At 47.1% G+C, this 24499-nt stretch overlaps 1 protein-coding gene across 1 annotated transcript in view; it reads left to right on the forward strand.

Annotated features, from left to right (window-relative positions):
- ELAVL1 (ELAV like RNA binding protein 1) overlaps nt 1–24499 on the forward strand; it is a 34166-nt gene that overhangs the window by 1907 nt on the left and 7760 nt on the right. Inside the window, exons 2-4 of the mRNA XM_045850514.1 lie at nt 11431–11618; nt 20458–20561; nt 22180–22333. Coding sequence (XP_045706470.1) covers nt 11447–11618; nt 20458–20561; nt 22180–22333 — 430 coding nt within the window. The 5' untranslated portion in view covers nt 11431–11446. The remainder of the gene's footprint in view (nt 1–11430; nt 11619–20457; nt 20562–22179; nt 22334–24499) is intronic.

Consider the following 24499-nt stretch of genomic DNA (forward strand, 5'->3'; position numbering starts at 1 on the left):
TGGTTTTGAGGGGGCAGAATTTCAGTTTGGATGTGTTGAATCCAAAGTCATAGGGCAGCAAGGGGAGAATAATGAAAATAGCATCTTCCTGATGCTTGCTTGGTTGCTTCTGTCATTCCCTACCTCCCATTTTTATCCTTTCTCCACTCTTCCAGCAAGAATTGTCATAAACACAAATCTGACTGTCTGTCACTTCTGATTAAAAGTCTCTGGGCAGCAAAAAAACAACTTAATTTTAAAAATCTCTTCAGGTGGCTTAAAAGCTAAAGTTTGGGCCAGGTCTTACACATTTTTTTTTTCCATTGCCTTTTAGAGATAGAAGAAGGGAGAGAGAAACATCGATGCAAGTGAGAAGCATCAATTGGTTGCCTCTTGTACTTGCCCAGACCAGGGATTATATGCACCCAGACCAGGGACCCAGCCCACAACCTTTCTCTTACGGGATGACGCTCCAACCAACTGAGCCACACTGGCTGGGACCTTGCACATTCTAACCCTTCCTTTTTTATTTCACCTGTACAAACTCCAATCCTCTCTCTGCCTGTTGTCCCCACTACCTGAATTGCTGTTCTCCTCCACCTGGAGATCTCTCCCTCTCACTCTGTGGCCCATACCAGAGTTCATTCACCATCTGAAGCCTCTGACTGTCAAACCAGAATAATTCAATTTATTGAATCAAATTAAATGCTGAAAGGTGATATAAGTGCAGTTGCTCTCTTCGCCTCTAGGTGGCAGTGGTGAAACAGCCAGGTCGACCTGAGGCTTTGGGTCGGGGAAAGAAGAGAAAACCAGCCTGGGAAGGGAATTCCGTTTTGCTTCCCTCCTTTAAGCAACTCTCCCTGTTTCACTGCTGTGTCCTAGGTCCTGAGTGAGGCTCTGGGTAAGCACCGGTGATTATATCATCTGCGTAAATCATTTTGACCCACTCTGGTGAGTGCATTGATGGTTGTAGGTAGTTGATGTGTAAGCACTGAAAATCAGAACACTAACAAATCACAGAGTGCTCCTTGAAGGAGGTGAGCATGTGTGCTGGGAGGAGTTAATCCAGCTAAAGACCCTGGGGAGGGTCTTTGCAGAATGCAGGAACAGCACTGGCAAAGATACAGAGGTGAAAACATTTAGATTTGTTTGTGGAACAACATGGGGTCTGGTAATTCAGGGGCAAGAAAGATGAAGTGAGTAGTGGCTAAAGAACTCATGTAGCTGGTGTGCAGAGGGTGTGGGCATTGTCAGATAGGCCAAACCAGGGTGGCTATTAGGTAGATTTAGCCCACAAAGTGAAGGGGTCAGATCTCTACACAGGAGGAAGAGTTGGAGGAGGGTAATGATGAAGGTTAGTAAACCAGTTAGGAGGTGGTTTCTTTAGATAAATCAGGAATATGATTGTGGACTGTAGTGATAGGGAACAAGAGGGGATGGGTTTGAGATGCAGTTAGGAGCTAAAAGACACAGGACTCAGTGGGTATTTAGATGTGGGACATGAACAAGAGATGAATGATTCTGGGTCTCTGCCTGCATGGCCGGTAGGTGAACATTGGTTGGTCACTAGGGAAAACAGAAACGTTGAGAGAAGGAGCAGTTTAGTATGTGGGTATAAACTGGAAAGCGCATCACTCAAATAGAGTGTGTGTGTGTAGGTATACAGACAGTGAGTGGGAAGGTGGCAGAAAGCAGCGTCTGTGTCCCTCCATGTTGGGGGTACTCGCTTATATGATCATTGTCCACCTCCACTCAACCTAAAGCCTCCATGTGCATAGGGTGAGTTCATGATGGCATTTTTATAGCCTGAAAATAAGAAACATAACTACTTGTCCATTGTCACAGGGAACAGGGAGAAGTGAAAGAAATTGCCTCCTGAAGGCACTTCAACCTGAGCTGGGGAGAAAAGACGCAGGTGTGTGAGATCCAACAACACAGGGTCGAAGCTGGAGCTCATGACAGCACTGAGAGTATGGAAAGAAATGGCTGTTCATTGCTTGGTTTTGATGACAGCACTGGTGTCCAGACTGGTCACTGTGATCAGAGAGGTATTGGCAGGAGTTTCCAGGTGCAGCAAGTGGCCTGAGTGAATAAGAGAGGAGGGCATAAGGAGGACCAGAAGGCTGAGTGGACCAGTTTGGGCAGGCCAAGGGCCATAAGGTGGACTTGGAGATAAATCTAGAAAAACATGCTGGGGTCTAGTGATAGAGGGTTTCTAGGCACAATCAAGAGGTGATCTTGGAAGATTGCTTTTTTAGGGAAGACACAAGGGTAGACAGACTGGTCAAGAGGCTTTTGCAGTACAGAGGTGGTCTGGTAAATGGCCTGAACTTGAGGGTTGGAACGGGGACTGCTTCTTTATCTTCTGTGTCATGTGCCTTGCTCTCTCTGTACCTGGCATGTGGTTGGCACTCCCATCTGTGCTGGGTGAAGGAAGGTTTAGAAGGGAGCTCAGAAGTGAGTGGATCTAGCTGCCTGTCATAGACATTTATGCCAGAGGAAAGGGTCACAGGAAAGAGAATAGTCCAGAACAACCCAATGGCAAAACTGATGTCACCATGAACAGAAACAGGGAGACAGAGGGAGAGGAATGATTTAGAGGGAAAAGACCAAGTTGGGTTTGGAGATGCTGAGTTTGCTTAGGTACAGGGATGGAGAGAAGTGGCTTAGAGGACGTGTGTGTGCAACCAAGTGAAGTAATTCAGGGGAGGAGGAAGTTTGAAGAGGGGTTGAAGACCAGAAGAGAGGAGATGAGGGTGCTTGCAGCTGCAGACAGGGAGGTAGGTCAGGGACATACACATTCACCTTTATTTTGTTACTAAATTAGGAGTGAGGGGACGGGACTTCAGCAATTTCTGAAAGAATATCTGGTGAACAGATTAAGAGGCCAGCTGATTTGTCTGAGGTTATGTGTGTGACTGAGCAGGGAACTCTGAATGAGATCTTTTGCTTTGGGACGTTGTGATGGTGAGTCCTGGCTGGTGGAACCACACTGGCTTCCCTGGAACCCATGCCCATTAGAAATGGCATCAAAGGTTGGATTGTTTCTAGGGTCCCAAAGGAAAAGGGTTGAAGTATTCTTTTGTGGACCTGGAGGCAGGTGGTGAAGTGGGTGTTTACCCAGAACTGATGGGTGCTGCAAAGCAGGTGGTAACATCTTCGTTTTGTAGATACGGAAACTGAGCTCTGGGAAAGGAAGTGATGGGCCCACAATAGTGCAGCTGATTAGTATTATGTTAGTATCAGAGTTCAGATCTGCCAGGCTTCAAAGCCTGTGGGATTTTCCTGCTTTACCATGTTGCTTTGTAGTTCTGTTTAAGAGTCCTGGAGTGGGTTTGACCAGCCAAGTAGAAGCTAGAACTCTTAGCAGGGCTGTGGAGCTCATCATATCTCTGGGCCCATGGAGCACTTTGGGCCAGAAGGTGAACTTGGAGATAAATCTAGAAAATCATGCCGGGCTGGTGATAAAGGGTTTCTAGGCACAATCAAGAGGTGATCTTAGCCCTGGCTAGTGTGGCTCAGTGGTTGAGTTCCAGTCTGCAAATTAAGGGGTCACCAGTTTGATTCCCAGTCTAGGGTACATGCCTGGGTTGAAGGCCAGGCCCCCGGTCAGAGGTGTGCAAGAGGCAACCACACATTGATGTTTCCCTCCCTCTATTTCTCCCTCCCAGTCTCCTCTCTAAAAAATAAAATAAATAAAATCTTTTTTAAAAGGGAGAGATGATCTTAGAAGATTGCTTTTCTAGGGAAGAGACAAGGATAGAAGGACTCTCAAGAGGCTTTTGCAGTACTGAGGTGGCCTGGTAATGGTCTGAACTTGAGGGTTGGAGCTGCACTTGATCCGTTTCTTCCCCAGGTGTCTCAGTTTGGCAGATGTGGAATTGCTGTGGCTTAGCTGGAGCCACCCCAGGCAGACGGCTCTCCTTTCCATAGGCTATGGGAAGGGGTGAGTAGGAAAGCATGTACTTTGTCCACTTGAGCCCTCACCTCTCATAGCACTCATAATTGGGTCAGTTGCTATATTCAGCCTTTTTTCTGGCACCAGAGTATTTCCTGAGAGACCTTACATTCCTAAGACTTTTACCCTGAAGAACTCAGATTTTTACATCTGGAATACTTGAGCCCACCACATATGTGTGAAGTGTCAAGGTTGAGCCTGAAGATAAATTTGATTGTTCTAGTTTTGTTCTTGCTCAAGTAGTTTAAAAAGTCTGCTCTGTGACAATAAAACGAGACAGATTCTAAGGGGTGTGCAGTGGAAACCAGTCTTGCTGCTTTATGTATATACCACCTATGTATAGTTTTATGTCATTTCTATACACATCTCCCTTACCTTTCAGTAGGTGCACTGTACTACTGATGTGAACATTACCAATGTCCTGCAAACAACCAGGATTGTTTAAAATAGTGTGATGGGGCTGAAAACCCTAAGGTCATCCAAACAGGTCTTCTCCATGATGCATCCATTTACTGGAATCTCTTTTAAATCAGCAGGAGTCATTTTGATAACGCTCAAAATTTCCCTTTTTACTCCTGCAATTAAGTGATTCTGTGGGGTGGGGTAGTACTTATTGGTGATCCTAAAAAAGATACTGAGTTTGTTAATAAACTGTCAGGACAATTTCCAGTTGTCCTTCTTTAGCTTAAAAGAATGCACCAAATACACACGATTCCTTTTTTTTTTTTTTAAGATTTTATTTATTTATTTTTAGAGAGAGGGGAGGAAGGGAGAAAGAGAGAAACTAGCTACCTCTTGCACACCACCAACTAGGGACCTAGCCCACAACCCAGGCATGTGCCCTGACCAGGAATTGAACCAGTGACCTTTGGGTTTGTAGGCTGATGCTCAATCCACTGAGCCACAGCAGCCAGCATGACGCATGAGTCTTGAATGAGTTTGAGACCCAGTGTCTGTACCCCCTCTGCTACTGTGTGTGTCTGCATGATACACCTATAGTTTACTAGGTATCCTGGGTTTGCTTGGCGATCCTTAGGTGACAGTGAAGTGGCCCTGGCCCTCAAGGCTCTCACCATTGATGTGGGAGGAAAAATACAGTCAGAGTGATTCATGCAGGGATAAAGGTTTATACCAATGGTGTGTGGGCACTGAGAACAAGAGCAACCTTTTGCCCTGGTGGCCTTCTTAAAGATAAATGAGGAGACGATGGAGAGGCGGGCAATCCTGCAAAGGGAGCAGCTGTGACGGGCATGGGGGCATGAAGGTCTGTGGTATGCTGGAGGAGAAGTTAGTGAGGGGCATCAGGACTGGAGCAGCAGACCAGCCCCTAGATGATGATGGGCCTTGTGTTTCATCCTTGCTGTGTAGTGACAGCTTGAGGCCTGGTCCTGCCACTTATTAACAGTGTGATGCCTGGCCACAAATAAAGCAATGTAACCTCTGAGCCACAGTAGGTGGTTACACCATGGAAGGGAGGAGCTGGCTTTAAGGGGCTGAATGTATTGACTTGTCCTCCAGGCTCTTCTGGACCATCTTCCTAGAGAGACACACTGAGTAAGAAGAGACAGGGCCAGTTGAGCTGAGACAGCCAGAGGTGGCCATAACTTGGAAGACATTGATTGTCAGGTAGAAATGAAGGCCCTATGGTGGTTGGAGATTGTGGGGACAGTAGCTGGTTTGGAACAGGCCAGAGGAAGGGAGGCAGAGAACAGGGTAGAATGGCTGCAAAGTGCCAAGAAACTCTGCTGTTGGAGTGTTGGTTTCTCCCTTACCAGCTGACCAAAAACTGGGCCTGAGAGGGTGGGGGCACTGCTCAGCCCCGACTGGGCATCAGGAGGAACCAGCATTCTGGGAAGCAGGGCTGCAAAGCAGAAGATGAACTTTTTAAACCTTTGAAATTTTATTTTTTAATTCACTCCCTTTGGTGTAGAGTTCTTTGAGTTTTGACAAAAGCAGAGTCAAGTGACTACCACTGTGATCAAGATCTTGGAAAGTTCCATCACCCAAGAAACAAAAATACAATTGACCCTTGAACAGTGAGGGGGTCAGAAGTTCCAAGCACTCACATAGTCAAATCTTGTGTAACTAAAGTGGGTCCTTCACATACATGGATTCCCAGCCATGGATTGAAAATACTTCCATGTTTTGCCATGTATAATGTGCACATTTTTCCCAATTCTTTTCAGGGGAAATTGGGATGCACATTATATGTTTTTAATTCTTTTGTTTAGGTTATGTGTTAATAGTGTAACTCTAGCCCACTGTGGGTGTGGCTCAGTAGTTGAGTGCCAGCCTGTGAATCAAAGGGTCACCAGTTCAGCCGCATGTGGCTGGGTTGCAGCTGGATCCCCAGTGGGGGGTGCGTAAGAGGCAACCACACATTGATGTTTCTCTCCCTCTCTTTCTCCCTCCCTTCCCCTCCCTTATTTATTTTTTAAATAATTTTTTTAAAGATTTTGTTTATTTATTTTTAGAGAGGGAAGGGAGGGAGAAAGAGAGAGAGAGAGAGAGAGAGAGAGAGAAACATCAATGTGCGGTTGCTGGGGGTTATGGCCTGCAACCCAGGAATGTACCCTGGCTGGGAATCGAACCTGGGACACTTTGGTTCCCAGCCTGCACTCAATCCACTGAGCTACACCAGCCAGGTTATTTTTTAAATAAATTTTAAATAAATAAATAAATAAATAAACTCTTACTTTAAAAATAAATAAGATTAAATAAGATAAATAAGTTAAAAATAAATAAAATCTTTAAAAAATAAATAAAAGTATAATTCTAGAAAGCAATAGAGACATCCGTATGTAAAATAATATCCTGGAATATGATCATTGGTTTTCTTGAAGTTTTTAAATCATATTAAAAAATTAAACCAAAAGATTTTTTTCCTGAAAGTTTGGACCAAAAACATGGGTGCACATGATACATGGCAAAATATGAAGTTTCCTCAGTGCTTCCCCTGCTTCCTGCCTCTGGTAGCCACTGCTCTAGCCCTCTGGTTTTGCCTTTTCCAGAATGGGATCATGCAGGGTCTAGTTTCTTCCACTCTGCAAAATGTTTTTGAGATGCATACAAGTTGTGTGAATCAGTAATACCTTCTTATTGCTGTGTAGTAGGCCATTGTATGGTGTGCTATAGTTTATCCACTAAGAGCTTAAAGGACATTTGGGTTCCAGCTTTTGGTGATTGTGAATAAGGCTGCTGTATACATTTGCATATAGGTTTTTATATGAACTTGGCTTTCATTTCTCTTTTATGAAGACTAGGAATAGCTTTGGCTCATATGTTAAGTGAACATTTAACTATAAGAAACTCCCAGTCTGCTTTCCAAAGTGACTAACATTTTTACCTTTTGCTGGCAATGTATGAGCTAGTTTCTCCACATCCTCACCAGAACTTGATACTGTCTGTTTTGTTGTTTGCTTGCCTGTGTGTGTATGTGTACATACAACATACAACAACATACAACATACAACAATATTTGTTGACATACAATAAATATTATATTAGTTTCAGGTGTGGCTTGCTTTGTTTTGTTGTAGCCTTTATAAATGGGTAGTGGTATCTTGATTCTCATTAGAGATGGAGAGTGGTCTCTCCTATCTCAGTGGTTTTGATTTACATTTCCCTAATAAGCAACAATGTTGAGCATCTTTTCATGTATTTATTTGCCATCCATATATCTTCTTTGTTGCAGTGTTTGTTCACATCTTTTGCCATTTTTAAATGGTTATCAGCAGGGGGGTGAGAGGGGGAGATGGGGGAAAAGGTACAGAGAATTAGTAGTATAAATGGTAGGTAGAAAATAGACAGGGGAAGGTTAAAAATAGTATAGGAAATGTAGAAGCCAAAGAACTTATATGTATGACCCATGGACATGAACTAAAGGGGGGGAATGTGGGTGGGAAGGGCTGTGCCGGGTGGAGGGGAATAAAGGAGGGGAATGGGACAACTGTAAAAGCATAATCAATAAAATATATTTTTAAAAAAGGAAAGAAAGAGGAAGAAAAAAGGTTAGAATCCCATTTAGAGCAAAGTGCATTTTAATTTCTCAGAGTTTACCCTTCCACTTTGGTTCAGGCTTCAGCAGATGTTTTTGTTTGCTTTTGAGCTAATGATCTCAAAGTCTTCTGACCATAGACAATGTAACAGGTTTGTGGGGTTTTTCATGATTAAACCTATTAATGTTGGTGGTCCCATGCTTTCTACTGAAAATTGGTATTTATCTAACCATTCGCCATTAATGCATATTTAGTTTATAGTCAATATTTCACTTTTACCATCCAGGGGGTCCTGTGTTTCTTGTATGTTTCCTGTACATGTTTATTTTTGTAGAACAGATTCCTATAGTAGCATTCACATAAAAAATCCTGGCACTACCAAATTATCCCTTTAAAAGATGGTACCATGTCACACTTGTGTCACTGATATATAAGGGCATTTCCCCCTTATCTTTACTCTGGATGTATTCTATTTGACAGGCAGAAAGTAGCATCTCTTTTCATTTCACATTTCCTTCATTATTTGTGAACTTGAGCTTCTTTCCATGGTTTCCCCAGCTCATACCTTTGCCCACTTCTCCGTTAGTGATATGTCCTTCTTTTCTTATTAATTTGTGCCTGCTCTGAATGGAGTTTTCTCAACCTTGGCAGTATTGACATTTTAGAGTTAGATAGTTCTTGGTGGTAGGGGCTGTCCTGTGCCTTGTGGAATGGCACAGACACATACACCCCCTACCCTGCTCCTGCCCCTCCAGTCATGATTCATTGCCCAGTGTTCCCTAGGGACAGAATCACCTAGGGTGAGAACCACTAGTCTAAGTACTGTAATAGGTAGCAGTTTGACCCTTGAACAACTTGGGGATCGGGGTGCTAATCTCCCGTGCAGTCGAAAATCCACCTATAAAAATATAGTTGACCTGTGAACAACACCGGTTTGAACTACATGGGTCCACTGAAGCATTCCAAAGCCTGCAAGTTTCAGTCCTGTGTTAAGGTCAACTGTATTTTCTGCCAATCTGCTGCTTGTCTGTCTCTGATTCCTTTTGCCATACAGAAGTTTTTAACCTTTTGAAGCCTAACTTTCCAATGACCTTTTTTTTTTTTCAATCTTTTGATGCTAACCTATTTTATAAAGAGTGGAGAACAGCCCTGGCTGGCATAGCTCAGTGGATTGAGCACGGGCTGCGAACCAAAGCATCGCAGGTTCGATTCTCAGTCAGAGCACATGCCTAGGTTGCAGACCAGGTCCCCAGTGGGGGCCACATGCGGGGTAACCACACATTGATGTTATTCTCTCTCTTTCTCTCTCCCTTCCCCTCTCTTAAAAATAAATAAATAAACAAACAAATAAATAAAATCTTTTTTAAAAAAGAGTGAAGAACAGAACATTTTCAAATAAGTAAAAGTAATGTTGGGAGATTGGACTAATGTTGCATGTGGTATACAGCCTAAAGCAAGTTTTAGACAGGAAACCATACCCAATTCCTCTCTGTGTTGATTCAGGAGGTAGGGGGAAAACCCTTGAGCAGATGTGTGTGGGTTTTTATGTAACTATTAGGAAAGCTTTTTTTTTTTTTAAGATTTTATTTATTTATTTTTAGAGAGAGGGGAAGGGAGGGAGAAACAGAGGGAGAGAAACATCAATATGTGGTTGCCTCTCAAGTTGCCCCCATGGGGACCTGACCCACAACCCAGGCCTATTCCCTGACTGGAAATTGAACCAGCTACTCTTGGGTTTGTAGCCCATGCTCAATCCACTGAGCTACACCAGCAGGTGGCAAGGCTATTTTTAAAGAAGGCTGAATGCTCTTGAAAACAGAAAAGCAGTGCTGGACATTAGGATCTAGACAAAGGGGTGGGCTGCCTCCAAGACTTCCAGGCTAGTGGGGAGCGAGGTCTTTTCTCAATGATGATGTGTTTTGGGCTGGGAGTGGGGGATGGGAGTGTTGAGTGCCTGTGTATTTAGAGGCATGGATGTGGGACAGCTTAGATTAGCAACTCATGGTTGTGTTTGTAAGCAAGCCCAGTGAATTGAGCTCTCAGAGGGGTGTTGGTGCCCACAGCTGCACAGATAGGGACTCTGCTCCAAAGCCATTTCCATGATCTGATATTTGTCACTAAAAGTAGAGACTTCTGCAGGTTGCTAAAGGCTTCCAAAACCTGCAAGCTCTCCAGATAAACTTTCTCTTAACTGCTAGAGAAATCCTAACCTCCTTCTTGGCTTAATCTCAATGGGTTTTGGAAGAAAGGGATACAAAGGGCCATTGCCAGCCTGCCTGCTGGAGGACAGATAAGGCGTCCAGGTTGGATACTGCAAACTCTTCAGTATCCAGCTTCATTCATCAGTAGTGCATGTGGAGATGAGAAAAAGCAATTGGAAGTCTTTGGACTGTTCCAGAAAGACAACCCAAACACTTTCCCTGGAGTTTGAATGATGGTGCTAAAGTTACTTGTATAGTTCTTTGAAGCCCTCTTTAGTAAGTGGAAATGGCTGAATTTGGAGTTGTTTTGTTTTAATAAACATTATTTATGTTTAAGATCTTATTTATTTTTGGAGATGGCAAGGAGAGAGAAAGAGAGGGACAGAGACACCAATGTGAGAGAGAAACATCAATCATTTGCCTCTCACATACCCCAGCTGGGGACCAGGCCCACAGCCCAAGCATGTACCTTGACTGGGAATTGAACCAACAACATTTCACTTTGCAGGATGACGCTCAACCAACTGAGCCATGTTGGCCAGGGTGATATACTTTATTTTTTTAGAGTACTTTTACAGAAATATTTACAGAAATATTGCGGAGAAAGTACAGAATGATTATCCATATACCTCTCTGCCAGCACAAAGTTTCCCTTATTAACATCTCACATTAGTGTGGTATTTTGTTGTAATTGATGAACCAATACTGGTACATATTAGCTGAAGCCTACAGTGACTTAGGGTTCACTGTTGGTGTTTTACATTCCATGGTAGAAAGACATATATCCACCATTATAGTATCACACAGAATAGCTTCACTGCCCTAAAAATCCTGTGTTTCACCTGTGCATTCCTCCCCCACCCCTCCTCAACTCCCAGCAACCACTCATCCTTTCACTGTCTCCACAGTTTTGCCCTTTCCACAGTTTCATATAGTTGGGACCGTATAGTATAAAGCCTTTCAAGCTTTTTTTTTTTTTTTTTTTTTAATGATAATGCATTTAAGGTTTCTCCATGTCTCTGTGGCTTGATAGCTCATTTCTTTTTATCCCTGAATAATACTCCCTTGCTTGTGTGTTTGTTTCTCAAATTCACCTACTGAAGAATATCATGGTTGCTCCTAGTTTGGGGGCAATTGTACATGAAGCTGTGGTAAACATCCACATGCAGGTTTTTGTGTGGACTTAGGTTGAAGCAGTGCTAAAGAGAAAGCCAAGTGCTAATGCAGTCATTAGTTTTGTCTCACATTCTGCAATGTGAGAATTAGGAATTTACTTGACTTTCTTCTCCTGCAGATTTTTAAAAAATACAATGTCTAATGGTTATGAAGACCACATGGCTGAAGACTGCAGGGATGACATCGGGAGAACGAATTTAATCGTCAACTACCTCCCTCAGAACATGACCCAGGATGAGTTGCGAAGTCTGTTTAGCAGTATTGGCGAAGTTGAATCTGCAAAACTTATTCGGGATAAAGTCGCAGGTAAAGAAGCCAAGATGTTTTTGTAAAGTAGGTGCTTGTGCCTGTCCTGCTAAGCGCTGTCTTCTTGACCTGTGACTGCAGTATTCCTCAGTGTAAAAGAGCTACAGTCTTACACTGAGGCTTGCAAACTTTCATTTTTATCTCAGACTCTACTTTGCTACTGCCATCATATAAATTGAATATAGGTTCCCCAAAGAGGAAAAAGTCAACATCAGACAGAGAGCATGTCCAAAATAAGATGAGAGGGTGGGGGCAGAAAAATGAGACACCAGAAACTGAGTCTGCTCTGAGAGCTGGAAGGGACTAAAGGAGGACAGCCTGGCCTGGTGTGGTCCTCTATATAAATGGGCAAGGCAGGCCCATCCCTGTCTTCCCCGGCTCCCACACCTGGTCAGGCCCTCAGCAGAGGGCTGAGTTCCCTCATGGGTGGCCCCTCATTAGGTTTGGGCCACTTCCACCATTTGCTATCATTCCACCAACTCAAACTTCTGAAACACACTGAGCTTAACTCTTTGTGGGGGTGAGAGTAGTGCAATGACTCAGCAGGCTGGGGCTGAGCCTGTGTGGGCTTGGTAGGCAGGCTCAAAACCCCTCTTTCTACTCTTCACAGTGTAACCCACTAAGCCTCAGTGTCCCCATCCATAGTGGGGGGGTTGCCTACCTCCTGATGCTACCTCCCTCATAAGGGTTTGTGGAAGGCCTAGCACCTGGAAAGGCCCTCATTCTGAGAGCCCAGTTTCAAGGACTCTTGAGAAGAACATGGAAAGACCAGGTAGAATACATTTCCACAGAAATACATTTTCCAGGGAGAAATACTGTTTGAGGGAGCCCTATCCCTCCCCGCTACCTTACTCTCTTGCCCTTCTTCTCCTCCCTCCCTTTCTGCCTCCTCTACTTCTACTTTCTTTCCCCTTCGCCTCCTCTTCCTCTTCTCTGCTGTGGTGAGCTAAGGAATGAACAGTCCTCCCAGGAGGGCTCTGGCTGCCACCTGGGTTGTGGGACTGTGATTCCCTACACTGAAACCAATTTAAAAGTAAAAGAATATTTTTATTATGGAAATATAATACTCTCACTCAAATTTACATATAGAATAAGATATCGAACCCCCTGTACTCCTTGTCAACTCCCAGCATTTGTCACAGGTGGGACAAGGCCCATCCCTGGGACAACTGGTGGAGTTTGGCTGACCCCCTGTAGGGGATTGTTTTATCAGAGGGGGCTTGGAAGTTAAGAGTCTCTTAAGAACCCTTCCAATTCTGATAGTCTATGATGTAATCGATGTCTTCTAAATAGGAACTTTAAATAACACACAAAATTGAATAGTATTACACATGTGCTAGAAGCCACTCACTCTCTCCTGTTCCAGGAAACCATCCTGAAATAAGAGTCTTTGTTCACAGGGGTTTTGAAATTCTCCTGTGCTTCTAGCAAGTCATGCCTTTCTCCATTTACTTTCTGGGGGAAGAGGATTTTAGCCCATTGGTATTCCTCCATATTGCAGTCTGATTTTGCAAGCATTCTCATGGTGCCTGACTTCTTTGTCTCTTTACTTGCTGTGGTTTTCAAAGGAATGTGAACTATGGTAATAGGAACACCTAGATTTGGTGCAGTTGGCTGGAAAAGTAGAAAACTGGTTTTGAGAGAGCAGTAAAATTGTCACCTGAAAGTTTTCAGTTCAGAGATAAACTTTTTCTTATCTTTGGTCAAGATAAGTGTAGTACTATGAGTCTTGGAATAGGTGGGCCTGGGCTTGCATTTCAGCTCAGCACCTTCCTAGCAGTTGTTAAATTGGGTGAATGTAGCCTTATGGAAAAATTACTGCATTCTCACTCTTCTCCTGCCACCAGTGTATGAAACTTCTTCACTGCCTGGTCCTGAGGCAGTGGCCTTACGTTTCCTGCCCACTGCCTTTTGATTACACCGCTCTGGGGACACCCAGGACATAGATACCTTCATCCAGCTGCTTTATCCTGGCCGGGCTCTGGCTGCCCACACCAGAGAGAGACAGGGGCTCTGTCAAATCAAATCTCATCTGAGCTCAGCTTACCATGAGGGCTGTCCCTATCACCCAGAGCAACCATGTCAGCCTGGTTCCCCCTCAGGATTTCTCCATCTCACCTGAGGACTGCCTTCTACTCTGCAGCCATCTCCATCTCTGTCCTGGACTCTCTCCCTTTTCAGCACCCCAGGACCCTCGAGCTAGGCACATACCCACTTCTCTGGACCTTTTCAAGATTGTCCCATCAGCATTCAGCATGCTCTAGTCTCAGCTCTCTTTTAAAAAATCTTTTTTTTTAAGATGTTTATTTATTTTTAGAGAGAAGGAAAGGGAGGGAGAGAAACATCAATTGTTTGCCTCTTGCAACTGGGGACCTGACTGGCAACCCCGGCATGTACCCTGACCAGGAATTGAACTGGTAACCTTTTATGTGTGTGATGATGCCCAACCCGCTGAGTCACACTAGTCAAGGCTCTTTTAAAAAAAATTTGGTGAGATTTTCCAACTTCCTGTAGCTCAGGTTTTCTCAGCTTGAGCACTATTGATATTTGGGACTGGATAATTCCTGTGAGGGGCCATCCTATGCATTGCAGGATGTTGAACAGCATCACCAATCTTTACCCACTAGATGCCAATGGCACTTTCTGAGTTGTGACAGCCAAAAGCTGTGCCCAGTCATTGCCAAGTATTTCCTAGGGGGCAGAATCACTCATGATTGAAAACCGCTGCTTGAGCTGTTCTTCTCCTCCTATTTCTCCTCTTCTTCCTCTTCCTCCTCCTGTTCACAGAGCCAACAAATTGACTATCTTCTCTTCCTTAGAAGCCTCTTTCCTTGGCTTCTGTGAACCTCTTACCCTGGCTCTCACCTGCCCCAGAGGCCTCACTCTGCCTCTATCTCGGACCCTTCCTGGTCATTCATTTCAGTGGTCCTCAGGGTTGCCCCCAGGCCTCTTCTTCTGAAGCCTAGGCTATGGTGAACAAATGTGCCCCAAAGCTTAGCTCCCTCTTTAGTTTGCCACCTCTCTCTCCAAGCTTCAGACCCCTGAACCCTCAAATTCACTTTTCCAAACTGACCTTGACTTTTCCACAAGCCAACTGCTTGTTTCTCAGTGTCCCCATCTTAACGGATGGTATCACTGTCCACTCAGTGGCTCTGGTAAGTAAGCTAAGCGTGACCTTTGAAAGGTATCCCTGGTATTTGTCCTTCTGGGTGTTTCTATCTCTTTTCCTCCATCTCCCCTGCCTTCATCCTAGACCAAAGTGCATTGCCCTCTGCCTGCATTAGTGCTCTTGCCTCTTGACTGGCCACCTCGGTTCCCTTCACACCAGCCTCACTACAGCAAAGGGATCGATCTCTTTTAACAGTCCACATGTCACTTTCACTCTCCTGCTTTAAAACCTCTGAGTTTAGGGTCCCATTTCCTTTAGGATGCCTTCCCGTCAGCTTAAGATGCCTCTCTTCTGGGTTCCCGTAGCAACTGGGCAGATCTGCTACATGGGTTTGCACACTGCACTGAAGTTGGAATTTTCTTGTCTGTTAGGTCCATATAATTCTTGAATTAGGGGCCCTATTTTATCTCTGTGGTCCTGGAAGTAGCCACAGTCTATTGAAAGAATGAATAAATGGAAGGGTTTGGGAACTGGGGGAGTTACGCAGACACCAGCCAGCAGTGTCCACGGCGTTGTAGGTGGATGAGACACAAGAGAAATTCACATGGACTACCGAGTCCTGTGGAGGAAAAGGGATGGCACGGCCACTCTATCAAGGGGAGGGGGCCTCGGAGCGGCCTAGCCACTCTCTCCAAGGAAAGCGCCCTGATCCTTGCCTTCACTGGTTTTTATTGGAATCAATTTGCACAGGAATACAGGTACAGCTTATTAATCATTGTCAGGCAGTAAGGATCAAATGATAGATAGCATACAAAGAACTTAAGGCTCATTCTGAGTCAGGGTCTATCACCTAAAAGGCTACAAAACTTAAGAAACAAACTCATTTCCTGCCCGGGCCTTTATCATTTCATTAAGAGCATTCTTAGCAAAGCAGGTTTCACAGGAGTTTATGAATTCTTTCTCAGGCCTGATTACCCAAGGAGCCCACCCTTTCCAGCACAGGGCTGCACCGCCCTCTGTCATTGTTTCAGGATTAAGTCAGGCAGTGGAGGCAAGATAGCCAAGAAATTAGGAGACTTCTCGCAGACAGGATGAGGACTCAGGCTTTGTCAAAGCTGAGGGCCGAGGGTCCATCACCCCCTTTTGCTGCAGCCCCGCAAGTCCTTCCCTGGGGCCTCCACATGATCATGCCTGTCTTAGGTCGTTCCCCCCCTTGGGGAATCTTACTCGTCATTGGCTAACTGATCAAGCATTGGGGGCCAGTTATGGAAAAAGGAGCAGAAGCTGTGCTCCTGCCAAGGAGATAAGCTTTGTCTCCTTAGTGGCTTATGGTCCAAAGGTCACTCACTCAGCCTTAGCCGGGGCCGGAGGGGTGGGGAGTGGGGAAGGGGGGGCGGGGTGGTTACAGCTCCTGAAACCAGACAAGGCGCTCCCAGCAGGGGAACACACATATCAGCATGGGCATTCATTCACCCGACAAATACTTATTCACTGGCAACCATGGGCCAAGCCCTGGTGACAGTAGGAATGAGGGACAAAGTGATGGCCAGGATGCTGAGAATGTTTCATGTGGTGGCCTCAAGATTCAGAATATTTCTGGTCAGTCAGGCTTCAGCCCCCACATTGGGGACATGCATTTGGTGTTGCCTCTTCCATCCACAGTCACTATGTAGCCCTGCCCTGCTCTCTATCCTGATGTCCAGTCCCTAGGGAGCTGAGTTACTACCTGCATGGTTGGTGGACCCTATTAGAAAAACAGTAACTTGGGGGCACCCAGGACTCCTCTGTATAACCGTGGAGAACAATGCTCTCTGGGGCTCCCCACCTGCACTTCCAGCACCAGCCGTCACCTGGGCATGTTGGGATCCCAGGGAGTTTTCAGAGCTAGTGAAACCACCTGCACCCCTGCTTCACTCCACCCCATTTCAATTTCATTGGTCTGGGATTTGCCTGGGCAATGGTCACTTTTTAGAAGCTTCCCTGGTGATTGTAATGGTCTGCCAAAGATGAAAGTAATTGGTTTATGGTAAAGGAAAGGGCAGAAGTGGATGCTCAGCACTATGTTAAGCACTCTGGTCTACAGCCTGGTCAATTAGGTGAAAACTGTGGTCTCCCCTTTGTTCCTCCCCCTCCTTTCCTCGTGCTGCACACAGCTGCCCACCACAGAGGGTAGAACAGATTGAAGGGACAGAGCCAGCCCTGGGGATAGGTGTATGCAGAGGTCCCTCCCCGGCTGGCCCCAGAAGGCTCAGCCCAGTCCAGGAGTGCTGGCAGAGGAGTTGCTCCCTGGCATGCAGCTCCCTCCTGCATCAGCCCATCTGCAAGTCTTCTCCATTGGCCTTCCTCCCACTGCCCCCTCCCTGGTGCCCACTACCCTCATCTCAAACCTTCTCAAGCTCACAGACTTTCTTTCCACTGGGCCCTGCCTGCTGTGACCCACTGTCTGCTGTCCAGCTAGCAGCCACCTCTGGTCCATTCTCCCATTTCCTGGAACACACCTGTCATCTTCACCTCATAGACTTAGCATTTGCTTTTCAGTCTGAAATGCTTGCCATCCCAAGGTATTGCTGCCGATATCACCTCCTCTAAGGGTGCTCCTGGCCACCCTGTTTACTGAGGACCCGTCCTGTCAGCCTCTCACCACAGAAAGAATCTCCCCATAGTGCCTGTGTGGTAGCTTTACTTCTTCCTCCCTTGCTGGTTTATTGTCCTCCTTGCCCACTGGGATGTGAGTTTCACTAAGGTACAAACTCCTCCTTTATGATCATCATCAAACCATCCCTCCACCCCAGCCAGCTTGGTTTTGGCTGTGACACCGACTAGGCGCTCAGTTAATATGGGTAGACTTGTTGAGAACTGGAACAGGAGCAGGACTGGGGAAGGCAGGCAGTGGCCCTATGAGAGTATGTGACTTCCTACATAACATTGGCAGATATAGGCATACAGATAGTCAGAGAGGTTCACCCAGGAATACCCTGATGAAGATAAAGACTATAGGCAGAACCTTGGGGACCATCTCAATGAAGTGGGCAGAAAACAAACCTAAAGAAGGACAGCTGGGGAGAAGGCAAACCTGGCACTGTTGTCATATCCTGGGGGAGCTAGCACCTCAAGCTAAGAGCTCAGGAAGCTCTCTCCTGAAACTGTCCATGGGGCAGCAACCAGTTGTCATGGATGGCTTTGCTGAAGGTGCTGGCGGTCAGCATTGACCACCTTGGGGAGCCAGCCAGAGCCACTGGAACGGGGCTAGGCCCATGTTTATATGCTAAGAGGAGCCAGCCACAGCTGAAGACAGGGACAGAGCCTGGGTGAGCCTGCTTTGTACCTGATTTCCCCAGCAGTGCTTAGGCCTCCTGAGGCAGCAGTAGGAAGAAGGCAGGTGCTCCAGGGTAGACTTGACCTTGTTGGAGGAGCAGAAAGACAGAGACCCATGTGCAAGTAGTGCTGATCAGAGAGGCAGATGGGCCTGTCCAGGGCTGGTCCAGAGAGGACAGGCAGGCTTCTTGGTTTGGCCACGGTGCCAGGGAGTCAGATTGGATTTGAAGAGCTGGCATTTGGGGGTAAAACTCCTGGCCGGGCTGAAGTTTGGTTGGGAATTCATACCACAGACCTCTGCCATCTCAGCTCTTACATTTGTGGTCTGGACTGTTTGCAAGGACTCTAAGTCCCTGACCTGGAGCCAACTGTAGCTTTCTGAGCTACAAGTATGACTCTCCTGCAGAATAGGCTGGAGCCCCACAGACCTGCTCTCCAGGGTCCTCTCTGTCTGGGGCTCAGGAGCTGAGTCTTTGAGACCCATGGAGTTTTGAAAATATGGGTCTGGAGCATCAGGTTTTGTTTTTGTTTCTTTAAAAAAGGAAAATGGCCATGCAAATAACTTATATAGCTATTCCTTCCTGAAGGAGGGAAAGGGGAATTCCACAAAGCACTTCCTGAGTGTGGGCTACATGACTTCCTTCCAAAGCTTGCAGTATGGGGGCAGGGGTGACCTTATAGTGGAGAACAAACCTGCTGAACCACCTGCTTCAGCCAGGGGATCAGGGTCAACATCATCTTAAGTCACTCAGCCTGCACCCCTGATGTGATGTCGTGAAAAGGGGACTGCACTCTGGTTTCTCTCTCAAAACCCACCACCCCAAACCCACTATTAGAAAAAAACATATGATGAATCCAGGTTGAGGGTGATTCCACGGCATCCCTGAGCAGCCCTCAGAACTGTCAAGGTCATCACAAGCAAGGGAGGTCTGAGAAACCGTCCCTCTCAGGAGGAGCCTGAGGAGACATGAGGGCCAAATGTTATGTGGGATCCTAGATGGCATCCTGGGGCAGAAAAGAACATTAGGGGGAAACTAAGGCAATTGAAATCAAGTGTAGACTGAAATTAATAATAATGTATTTCTGCTGGCTCATTACTTGTAACAAGCATTCCATCCATTCTAGGATGACTTGTCACTAATGGGAAATTGGGCATGGGGTATATGGGAACTCCCTGTATTATCTTTGTAATTTTTCTTTAAATCTAAAAAAAAAAGTTGTTTTTATTTTAAATGGCAAAACTGAATTAGGCTGTCCACTGGGTTCCCCCAGCACTGTGGGCTATCTTACATAGCTGTGATGAGGAGCTCAGCCTCTTTGTGGCTCAAGGCCTGGTTGTATTGTTTACCTGCTAGTTGTAACTCTCTGCCAACTGGAGGAATGGAGCAAAGCTCAGTAGGGGTGGATCTTGGTCTTAGACACAGGTCTGTTGCTGCCCAGGACAGTGCCCTCTGTGTAGTGGGGGCCCCATAGCATGACGTGTGCTCAGGTCGGTTGTCATGTTGGTGGTTACCCGCGCCTCCTCCTGCTCCTCCCCTGCAGTGAAGGGTCCTTCCACCTCTGACCCTCAGCCTTTTCTCCTATCTGACCTCCTGGGAACCCACAGTCCCTCACCAACTTTGCCGAGTCCCCTGTGGGTATTCAGTGGGTCACTCCCACTTCTAAAAGTTTCACAAAGGGATGGGGACATGCTGCCTGTAACCTGGGATTTGTTTGGTGAGAACTCCAGTTTTTGCATCCCTGTGACTCCCCCAGATTTCAGCTGACAGTGCCATCACAGGGAGACGGCCGCTGAGGGGAGCCTGCCAACTTGGCCAGGGCTGTGAGGGCAGTGCAGGGCTGCCCGGTAGGGCCACACCACCCTCCATGCTGTCCTTTGCTTGTGCTTCCGACTGGGGTGCAAGGTTGGGAAAGTAAGTGGAACTGACGCTGGGTAGCACCAGGGCCCAGCAAGCTTTGCCTGCTCTGGGGCTGAAAGTGGTAGAGAAATGTCTGCCTTTCTGCCACTTGTCACCATCTTCCTACCCTTCCCAGACCCAGGCCACCTCGGAACCCCACAGAGTGGTCATCACCAATGGGACTGGTCACTGTCATTGCTTTGGTGATTGGTTCCCCATGATGTAGTCAGTAGCACAATGTTTCTTTTTAAATAGCTTTTTATCACAAAAGTAACATTTGTTCTTTTTCAAAAATGTTCAAAAGTTTGCCAAAAAAGTGTAACAAATAAACCATTAATATAGACTGTAACTCACTTCCTGCAGGCCCTGGCTCTTAACACCCATTTTTTTTCTGTGTCTTTTCTCTGGCCTTGCTCTTTTGAACCCTGCCAGACACGGGAGGGCACAGCCCTGTTCATCCTCTCGTTCATGCTCACGCTTTCAGTTGATTTACCAGTGTGCCCGTGTTCTCCCACAGGGCACAGCCTGGGCTATGGCTTTGTGAACTATGTGACTGCAAAGGATGCAGAGAGAGCAGTAAATACGCTGAACGGCCTGCGGCTCCAGTCCAAAACCATTAAGGTAAACAGTGGCCAGCGCTGCCCCATTCATTCCTGCCCTGGGCTGGCATCGGGGCCAAGCCCCTGTTGTCTCATCATTATTGTCAAGGACACCATCAGCACCTTGGAACCCTGGCACTTCCAGAGCCCCTGGGGAGCCCCTTGTCTGCTCAGAATTGTGGCTTTGCATGTCAGATGTGTGTTGAGTGGTGACTGTCCAAGGCCTTCTGTTGTGGCTCATAGCTTCCTCAGCCCCACGAGTAAAGGGAGGGTCCCCGTGAATGGCACACACACAGGGGTAGCCCCCTTTCTGGCTCAGGCCTGCCCTGCGTGTTTCACATCTGGCTGCAACATTCCCATCCTTGTGCAGCCCCATTCTTCTGCTCTGCCCTGCCCACTCGTGGCTCACTGCAGTGGCCCAGCATTATCGCCCTTTCTACCCCATTACAGCCACTGCATTCAGCAGTTACTTAGCACATTTATTGAGTACCTACTACATACCAGACAGCGAACAAACCAGGCAAATTCTGTGCCCTCACAGAGCCAGATATGTGTGTGTGTTCCTGGCACACCCCTGCCCTTCCTGGCAGGCCTGAGCTCCATTGTGGCAGACACCTGTTGTCTGTGCCCTCCTTCTGCCCAGTGACACCAAGAGGTCATGTTTGCTTTTATGTTATGGACTCAGACCACTCATCACATCAGTTTTGTGACTCTCAAAGAGAAAGTTCTGCAGAGTCCCCACCTTCTGGAGCACATGGTTCTGTTTCCTCCCCTCCCATCTCCCATCCTCCTCGCTTGGTTCTGACCGTGTTGGGTGTGACTGAGTCCCATTTCCCCAGATCGCCCCTTTGCGGGCAGAAGGTCTTCCTCCCAGCTTCCCCTTCCCAGCAGAAGTGTGACCTTGGATCCATCCCTCCTTCTGACCTGCAGGGTCTGCAAAGCTGTTGCTTTTTCTTCAAAGACCTTTTCTTTGAAAAAAAACACCAAAGACCTTTTCTTCCCATCAGCCCCTGGAGGCTCCCCTCGCCACCTTTAGTGCACACACATACCATTTCATCTAAGCCACTACAAAAGTTCCTTGTACACTTTCTTCAAGTTTGGAAAGTATAAACCCAGAGGCCTAGAGTCATGTAATATTGAAGAGTTGAGTGTGGAACTTGGGATTCCCCTTGCACTCGAGGGCCCCATCTGGACTCCTGTAGTGAGCTTGCCTCTTGGCAGGTGCATGTCCCACTCCCAGCAGCACCCAGCTCTTGCCCACTACCCCTGAGGCTCTCCTTGGGCAGGTCTTGTTTCCAGCCCAGCTCATCCAGAGAAGCATAAGACCTCAGTAGGAGAACGGATGGCAGGGTTGGGTCCCTGCCCTGACATCAACCAGTTGTGGGCCCACAGTTATTCTTTTTGCAAAATAGGAATAACGTTCTCATGAGATGTGAGGGTCAGGTAAGAAAACGCCACCAACTGCTGCCTCACCACCGCCTGGCCCGCAGGCAGTGCCCAGCAGGCACTACCATGGGTGGCGGGTGTCTGTGTGCTTTCCCACCATAGGCTGGCTTTTTTTCACTCCAGAATTTAACTCCCTCCTTTGGTGCTTTGGCCACTTCCCTACCCTAACCCCAGGAAGCGGTTTTGTCTTCAAGGTGTCGTATGCTCGCCCAAGCTCAGAGGTCATCAAAGATGCCAACTTATACATCAGCGGGCTCCCCAGGAACATGACCCAGAAGGATGTGGAGGACATGTTCTCTCGGTTCGGGCGAATCATCAACTCCCGGGTCCTGGTGGACCAGACGACAGGTACAGCTGTGGCCTGGGATGCGTGGTGAGGTTTTCCTCTAGGGCAGGGGCTGGGTTTTCTAGGGAAAACAGGTCATGTTTGAATTTAATGTTGTTAGTGGTTCTACCAATGAAGACAGAATTGAAGTGAAATGACATTGGCCTTTGTTTTATGAGAAAGAGGCATGAAAGAGTCCCCACGTCAAGCTGACATTTTATGGTGAAAACACCAAGACATTCTGGCACCAAGACACACTTTCCCTTAGATACCCAAATGTCCTGGTCTGGTCTGTGACGGGGGTTCAGGCTTTGCTGCTGTTTTTACTACAGGCACTTAGTGTGTGATGTGACAGTCTTACCTCATGGTCCAGTTCTTTTTACTGCCCTGAAGCTACCAGAGCAACTGTTTCTCATTTAGATGCCCCACCCGCAGAACTCAAAGGTACCGAATTCCTCTTGTTGATTATCCCAGCCCTGCTCAGGTCATCTCAGTTCAGGCCATTAGCTGCTTGGGCTCTGGGTTTTGCATGAAGCAGTCAGGCACAGCTGAGCTGAAGCTCCACACACACCCTTGGAAGCAGCCCTGGTGGGCAGGTAGGCAGGAATCTGAGTTCCGGCACTGACCGTGTGGTCCGCATGCCCTGCTGGCCAAAGAACTGGGATTGGAACATCCCTTGCCAATTCCTATGTGAACCTCTGTCTGGGGAGCAGTGAGTTTGGGCCATGTCCACTTTAGGACTCCTCACTTGTGTTCCCACTAGGAGTGGGAATATTCCAACAAACTAGAAAGGAAGCTTCTTGCCCACAGAGCCCAGTGAAGCTGATAGACTTGTCTGTGGTTGATTTTTATGTTCCTCCGACACAGAGTATTCACCACACCCTTGTCTGTGGTATTAAAACTAATGTTGGGCCCTGGCCAGGTGCCTTGGGTGGTTTAGAGCACTGTCTTGCACACCAGCAGGGTGCAGCTTCCATCCTCAGTTGAGCACACACAGGAGGGAACTGAACAATGTTTTTCTCTCACATCGATGTTTCTCTCGTCTCTTTCTCCCCTTCCCCCTTCCTCTTGCTCTAAAAAATTAATAAACATATTCTCGGGTGAGGCTTTAAAAATAATAATAATAATAATAATAATGGGTAGTTAGGTCACAGGAAGTCATAGCTCTGAGGTGAGCTCCCCTTTGCAGAGCAGACTCTGGAGAGGAAGGGAGCGGGAGCACACATGGTTTTCCACGTTCCCTCTATGCTGTGTGCTTCAGGGCGGGCAGCCTTGCCTGCTGTTCTTTCTTCAGCCCCGGTTGTGGGAGCTGAGATTGGTGCCTCTTGAGGCCTGGCTGTGAGAGGAGTGGGCAGCTTGAGTCCCTAAGGGGCCTGAGGAAAAGTGGCTTATGGCATATGGTCCACAGACTCAGGCCATGGGCATTTCATAGGAGCTCTGGGTATTCCCCGAGTCTGACAGATGCCTGCTACAACAGCAGTTTAGGGCATAGGGATATGGGCCCTACCCCACTCATATTGCCTCCTTTATTCTACCCCTTTGCTCTAAGGTAGAGGGTGGGTGTCAGGTGAGGACCCTGTTTATTTGGGATGAACCCCCATGGCCTGCACCAGATGAGTTTCCTTTGGTTCCTGAAGCCCCCTTTGAGAGGGAACGATGCGGTCAGCTGGTCAGTACATGTATGGATTCCCAGCCCCACCTGTGTAGAAGCGTCTGCCTGGGGCCCACCTTCTGCCTCCACAGCCCTGTTTCTTTAGCTCACACAATCCCAGCTTTGCCTCTGTGCATCTCTGTCCAGCTCTGCCAAGCACAGCCCTGCTCTGTAGAGCTGGAGTCCAGCCACTTTGAGGAGACTTCCCCCGGCCACCTAGTTTTTGTGTCCCTTCTGTAGACAGCTCCCTCAGCCATTTGCTGGGGATTTTGCCTCCTTTCCCCCTGTAAGACTTCTGTCTCCTAGAGTGTTAGGGGTGCCCAGAGCTGCACTCCAGGCTCAGCAGTGACCTCAGGGTGGTGTCCTGCACATTCTCTCTCCCTTAGGCCTCCCTGCCAGCCTCTGCCTTCAATGAAAGGACAGGAGTCCCCACCCCACACCTTTCTCTGTCATGGAATCCTCAAAAGAGAAGAGGGTTGGGAAGGGAGAGATGAGGGGATCCCTCCCCCAGCCCTGCTTCCTGACCTGGGGGTGGAAT

This window comes from Phyllostomus hastatus, unplaced genomic scaffold (genome assembly GCF_019186645.2).
Source record: "Phyllostomus hastatus isolate PE091 unplaced genomic scaffold, TTU_PhHast_1.1 phas_contig_81, whole genome shotgun sequence".
NCBI classification, from domain to species: Eukaryota; Metazoa; Chordata; class Mammalia; order Chiroptera; family Phyllostomidae; genus Phyllostomus; species Phyllostomus hastatus.